The sequence below is a fragment of the Halyomorpha halys genome, unplaced genomic scaffold, assembly GCF_000696795.3.
Source record: "Halyomorpha halys isolate HHAL.00 unplaced genomic scaffold, Hhal_1.1 Scaffold226.1, whole genome shotgun sequence".
NCBI classification, from domain to species: domain Eukaryota; kingdom Metazoa; phylum Arthropoda; class Insecta; order Hemiptera; family Pentatomidae; genus Halyomorpha; species Halyomorpha halys.
Genome location: NW_027115630.1, coordinates 1,385,121 through 1,392,048, shown reverse-complemented (window position 1 = coordinate 1,392,048; position 6,928 = coordinate 1,385,121). Strand labels below are relative to the sequence as shown.

General features: G+C 32.5%; 1 protein-coding gene across 2 annotated transcripts in view; it reads left to right on the top strand.

The window, feature by feature from the left end:
* Positions 1-6,643, top strand: part of LOC106679868 (AN1-type zinc finger protein 2B) — a 46,846-nt gene extending 40,203 nt beyond the window's left edge. For both annotated transcript variants that reach the window (XM_067052617.1, XM_014419245.3), the window contains one exon: positions 6,403-6,643. In XM_067052617.1, coding sequence (XP_066908718.1) covers positions 6,403-6,432 — 30 coding nt within the window. In that variant the 3' untranslated portion in view covers positions 6,433-6,643. The remainder of the gene's footprint in view (positions 1-6,402) is intronic.
* Positions 6,644-6,928: the final 285 nt, after the last annotated feature.

Sequence of the window (6,928 nt, the reverse complement as noted above, 5' to 3'; positions counted from 1 at the left end):
TTTATCTAGTTTATTTTTATTTATATATATTTTTTTTCTCTCTCTAAATGATGGTTGTTGTCTTTATGTTTTTATAGCCCTGATGAACACCTGAAAATCAGGTCGAAACGTCGGCATAAATAAATATTTTTTGTTTATTTATGTTGTTTCTTTACTGACTGCACCCCCCGACCATCTTCTCTAATCATGACACATGTTTTCAACAGACTGAAACTTTGGTAGACATTGGGATTTGTTATGGTATTTTTCTTGTTATTTTATATTATTAAAATACTAACCAATCATTATAACTGGTGCTATTGCTGGGTGGTTATACACTTTAAATTTTCAATCAGTTTTAAACAATTCAGTAAGTTCGTAAATTATATTCTAAACCATTTTACAAATCATTGTTATTATGTTAATAATGCTGGTCAGTATCCTTCACATATGGACAGGCCTCTAATCTTGACCATGTAATGTAATGTTAGTTCATAACCTCTTTGCTTGTATCCAACTTTATTTATTATAAATTGGCCCAGCTTAATTTAGGTGGGCAGTTTGTTTAAGGAAGTCCTCTAAAACATATTGAAAGGCAGCTTAAAATGTTGCCATCTAGTGGCAAATAAAAGACGGAGTGAGTAATACCCAATGAGCAAGTAGTAGGTACCATATATGAGTGATAACAAGAAATTGATGAGTGATACACAGGTTATCTAGGGAAACTTAATTTTGCCGCTAGTCAGCTATCACTCAGGATAAGTGGATAGTTTATTCAACCCAGCCGGACAGGGAACAGAATCAGGACGAGAGGTCTAAACATAACAACAGAGCTAATCTTCAAGCTCCACAGAATATCTCAATAATAGAAGTCAAGCACCAAGTAACTGGTCATATAATCCATTCATCTATGTAATCAATAAACAAAATTAATAAGTGACCAAACCAAACAACATTGTTACCACCTTTGGTTAAACATATTATCAAGTGTCATAAATTATACAAAAATAGAGGCATATCACAATTTGGCCATGTTTCATCTATTTAAATCCATCAAATACAGTTGACTCCATTAAAATCCAGAACCAGTTATTTCATAAAAATTCAATCAGATTTGAAGATTTGAATTAAGATTTTGATTTATCTCAGACTGCAGTGATTGAACACAAGGTGAATATAGTGGAATCATCCAAAAGATTCAAACTTCCCAGGAGTGTGTCGTATGACTTTGGCCTTTTGACTGCCGATACAACATTTTGTCCAGTCAGCTACATCCTTATTCATTGATGGCCAGAAATACTTTCTAGAAAGGAGTCTTCTCATAGCTCTGTTTCCAGGATGGCTAGGTTGATGCATGGTATTAAAAATTTCCTATCGTATAGCTTGAGGGAAGTATATATGAGCCTCTGGCGTACAGGTTTCACAAGTTATAACGTGGTAGTATCTGGGAAATTTAAGGCCTTGAACTGCAAATTACTTTGCTGATCTTTGGCTTGCAATTTGGAAAGCCTGTCCATATCGTTTCCAAAATTTAAAGCGTCCACCCATGATAATGCGTCAGCGACATCATTTTGGTCTCCTTTGACATGGCATATATCAGTTGAAAACTGGCTGATATAATTAAGCTATCTAATAGGCAAAGGAGATGCTGTATTGGCTATTGTAACATGGCATATATTAGTGGCTTTTGATCAGTAAGTATGGTGAAAGTTTGTCTTTTAATGTCTGCTCGAAAATGGCGAGCTACTGAATACGCTCCCAAAAGTTCATGATCATATGCTGAATAATTCCGCTGGCTTTGGGACATAGATTTAGAATAAAAAACCATAAGAATACAGTGACCACTGCTGGAGCACAGCTCCCATACAATTGTTCGAAACGTCACAGACGAGGGATAATTCAGCTTGGTATTTTGGATGAGCGAAGAGCGCTACATCCTTTAAACCATTCTTCCAACTCTCAAAGGCCCTATTGCTCTCCTCATTACATCCAACTATAGAACAGTAGTTTTTTCTGGCTTCATACAAATATTTATTGAGTGGAGCTTGACTGGTGGCTGCCTTGGGAGTACATGACCTAAAAAAATTTACCATTCCCAAAAATCATCTGAGTGATTTCACATCTTTTGGCTTAGGATAATCCACGTTGGCTTGGATTTTGCCATCTTAAGGCCTGATACCACTAGGTGTGATATGGTAACCTAAAAAAATTGATTTCGGTCAGTCCTAATTCACATTTTTCTGAATTTATTGTCAGACCGTTTTGGTCTCAACAATAAAAAACTTCCTGTAAATAGATGATGTGTTCCTCTGGACTAGACAAAGCGATTAAGATATCATCAATCATAATGAAATAGTAGTCTAAGTCACTCTATATCCCATCCATGAATCGTTGAAAGGTTTGGGGAGCATTACGCTGTAAGAAATACGTTCTCATAAATTCAAATAAGCTGAACGCAGTAATTATGGCCGTTTTGGTTATATCTTGTTCTCTTATGGGTATCTGATAATAAGCCCTCACAAGATTTAAACGAGAAAATATACTATATTTTTGCCATAGAGATTGTTTCGAAAATCTATAATGTTCGAAACACCGTAGCAGTCGGGAATGGTTTGAGCGTTCAGCTGCCTATTGTCTGCACAAGGCCTAACAGACCCATCCTTCTTAATGACTTGACTACATGCTGAGTGTGTGCCCATTGACTTTTCGAAGATCAACAAATACCTTGTTCTACCATCCTTCGAAATTCTTCCTTTACAGCTGTGTATTTTTCAGGAACAAGCCTTCATACTTTTGCATTAACTGGCATCCCTGTGGTCTCAGTTGAGTGCTTTAAAGGTTGCTTTCTTGAAGATTGTTTGGTGATATCTGGAAATTTTCTAAGTAAATTGGCGAATATGTGCCCATCAGGCACTGCAGATATGGAGGAGATGATTTCAGTACTAACTTTACCATAAGATGAAAGCCATGTAGTATTGTCAGTTAGTCACTGCCTCTTCAAATCTACCATAAAATTGAAATGGAGCATGAAATCAGCACCGATAATAGTTTTAGGCATGTCGGCCCTGATAAACGACCATTTAAAAGATCGCCTGAGACCAAAATCTAGCTGGAGCCCCACTTCTCCATTTGCTTTAGTTTTAGTGCCATTAATTGCTTATAAGGTGTATGTTTATGTGTTGAATGTTTTTGGCATATGGTACAACCGATAATACTGCTCTGGTATCAATTAGGAAATATTGCCTGGATTTCCTGTCTTTCATGAACAGATGGCGTTAAGTATTGGCGGAACCGTACAACGCCATTTCCGGTCTTCCTTGTAGTTTTCCAGAGATGCATTTCTTACTTTATATTTAAATTTATAATGATAAAAGCATAGCCAGTTCTCTTTTATAGATGAGCTCCTTTTTCCACTAGATACTCTCGAACGTGAAGATTTGTTATTAAAACGGCCTCTGTGAATATTAACTTAAGCCAGTACTGCTACTGCGCTCACTTCTCCTGGAGAGTCAACTTCATGGATTTTATTGGCGACCTCTGCAAGCCTATCTATATCTGTGTGCCCTGTAGCTAACAATATAACTTATGTATTACTGGGCAACGATCTCAGCCTAAGAGTCCTCAAGATATCAGAAGAGAACCCCTCTCCAGCTAACTGTTTCATAGAACTTATAAAATGTGATGGTTTTTCATCATCTAATTCCCTGCCTTCTAACAACCGCTGAATTCGTTTTCTTTCTGATTCCGCATGTGCATTAATTAGCCTTTTTTCAATATCTTCATACGGTGTAGAACTAGGATTTTTCATTAAATCTGCTACTTGTTTTAGAACATCTAAATCTAGTAGAGGTATTATTATTTCGTATTTTGTTGTGCGACTGGTGATGTTTGTGCATGAAAATATAGCTTCTTCATGACAAAATCATAATTCCAGCTCGGTTTTCCAAAAATTAGGAATTTTTCTTTCAGTCAGTATTGATGTAGCAATCTCAGAGTCTACTTCTTCTTTAGTCATGTATTGGAAATAACATTAAAACAAAATTGTGTACCTAATGAATGAATATTAATGATCAATATTTTGAAATGACTTCTCGGGGTCCCTAATTATTACCTTTAGTTTCAATTTATTTATACTCATTAAATAGGTCCCACTTTTGAGGTGCTGAAACAAATTTAAATTTTCAAACCAAAGTTCCTGGTTGATTCTGATAAATTGAACAAAACACCAAAATCTTCAAATTTTTGCCTGTGACTCAGAAACTATATATTGAATTGATTAAAAACACAATCCTATGCCAAGTTTAAGTAGATGGAGTTTACTATCAATTTTATTCATATTTTTGGAATGTATAACCAATAGGTAAGGGGTTAGAGGAAGTATAATATTCATAGAATTTGTGTACAGTGTTCTTCTTCAGATAACTCCTAATCTTATACATTTTTTGAAGTAATTCACTTTGTACAATTTGAAAGAACATAAATTTTTTTATTGAGCTGATTATAGCTGTCACACTGAAGTTAAACCCTCTTCAATCCTTTCCACTCTTTTGATTTGTCTATTTACATATATTTATAACATTACTAAAACATAAAGACAATTTTTTTTTCTTTGAGGTAGGAGGAATGCTCCAGAAGAAACAGATTACTATTTGTTTAAAAATAATTTCATTAATAGTATATTAACAAATTTATGGATTATATAAATAGTATATTAAAGAATTATCTAAGAATATATCATTTATTTTTAATAACATAAGATTATATGATTCATAGCAGTTATAACAGCTGTAATTCCAACATATAAATGATCAATTTTGATGTCTCTCATACTCCACAGAATACAAAAAAAAAAAGAATATAATTTGTTAAATGTTATAGTATTATAGTTAATTAAATTGTGGAAAGAATGGACAGTTTTAATCCAGTGTGACAGCTATGATCGAAATATCCCTCTAAATCCAAGTGTTCTGATGGCCTCTCACACTCTCCTATACTAATGACTTCATTTGTGTTAGGGAATTTATTGCTCTTTCCATTTGTTCATTTTTAGTTTTTTTAAGAAATGCTTAGATTTTGGGTTACCCAAAGAACAATTTTGTCAACATTAAACTTGTTCTAGCTCCTTATCTGTTGATCAAACATTCCTGAACTAGAAATAAAATTGATAGTAAACTTTTTCAACTTAAAATTGGTACAAGATATTGTTTTTAAAAAATACATTGCTTGGAGTCACAGACAAAATTTGACAAAAGTGCGAAGATTTCACAGTTATGGCCAATATCACTGAAAGTGCCAGAAAAATTTGTTTTAAAACTTCAAATTCTATTTCAGCTCTGCTAAAACATAAAGAACTGCAGAAAAACTCATTACTTGGATTTTTTCCACCTGCGACTACCATTTAACTGAACTAACTTTATAACTTTGAAGTTTCAGTTTTGAAAATATAACCAGGTTCCACCGTTAGTCAGGGCGATTTCTCTTTTAGGGACACATACTATACACCATATCAAAATTTCAGCTGCTATTTTTTTCGTTAAATGAAACATCAAATTTTTCAATGACAAATTTAACTTTCATAAATAAAGCAATAGCTTTCCAGCGACTGTAGTTTGTATGTTTATGAGGATTATCTAAAGTTTAAAACTGTTCATACTGTATGGCCTTTGGTTGAATGAATCCATCGCTAGCTCCTAATCTAATAAAAATGAGTATACTACTATTAATAGGACCTTGTGATTTTAGCTCCTTTCCTGTATCCCAGTTTCTCAAGCAGTAATAGACATTTAATAAAAAGTAAAAGTATTTTTTGAAGCTATAATCAATTTTTGAAGTTTATAATGTAGTATTCATTCAAGTTATAGGAATCCATCAAGAACAAGTCCATTGGTTCTTGATTATTATTTTGAATAATCATATTGCAACAGTAGTGTTATCGATCTCCGATGTAGTATATTTTTCACTTAGTGTAGCCAATCGAATATAAAATGTTTTCATTTAACTGATATATTTGTGCGTAATGTGAAATACCTCACAACCTTGTTCTTAATATTGCTTTTATCATATATTATGCTTGCCAATATCCTTCTCATATTTAATAGTACTAAACCAGTTGTACATTAAAATCATTTAACCAATTTTAACTGCTCATCAAAATGTTTTACCTTATTGCTAATACACCATCCTCAGGAACAAAAATTTAGCAAATTTACACTCTCCTTTAAATAAATTTCATACATAATACAATTGAACCTCATTACTTACAATTGTTTGTTACAGGTTCAATGAAGTATTTCTTTTCTATTAAGATAATTTCCTGATGTTAATCTCTTAGACCTAAATGCTATAAATAATATTGTTTACTGTTTATGTGGTTTAATATACTGATTTGAATAAGTAGTAAAATAAATATTGCTATTGTTTTAGGTGTTTGATCTCAGAACCTTATTTATTTAAGAATGATGCAACTTTTCCAAAGTCCTGGGTGATATAGTTGATAACTTATTAAAAATTTATGGTGCAGAAGAAATTTATGAAGGTTAATTACATAATGTTTGTCATGTTTTATTGTTAATTTATTTTATTTTTTCATTTAGATTAGATTAGATTTATTATTCCTGTTCTTATTATTTTATTTTTGTTATTACAATAAATGTATTGTTTATAATCTTGTTTTTTTTTTGTCCTAACCCAATATATTTTTTAAAGTCCATGTTTAATTGATAGGTTATAAATTTTATAGTAATTTAATGACTGTTGGTGTCAATGATAGATATTCTTCAGATTTTTTCATCTTAGTTGTTTTTAAAAAATACTAATTGAAGTCTTGTGATGCCTTTTTCAGATAATGCTCTTTAAATGAGCATTGAAATTGTTTTACTTTTAAGTTATTTGTTTTTAGATCACTTATTTAAAACTTGGTGGGGGTTAGCTAGTCCCCTATTGGGTGCCT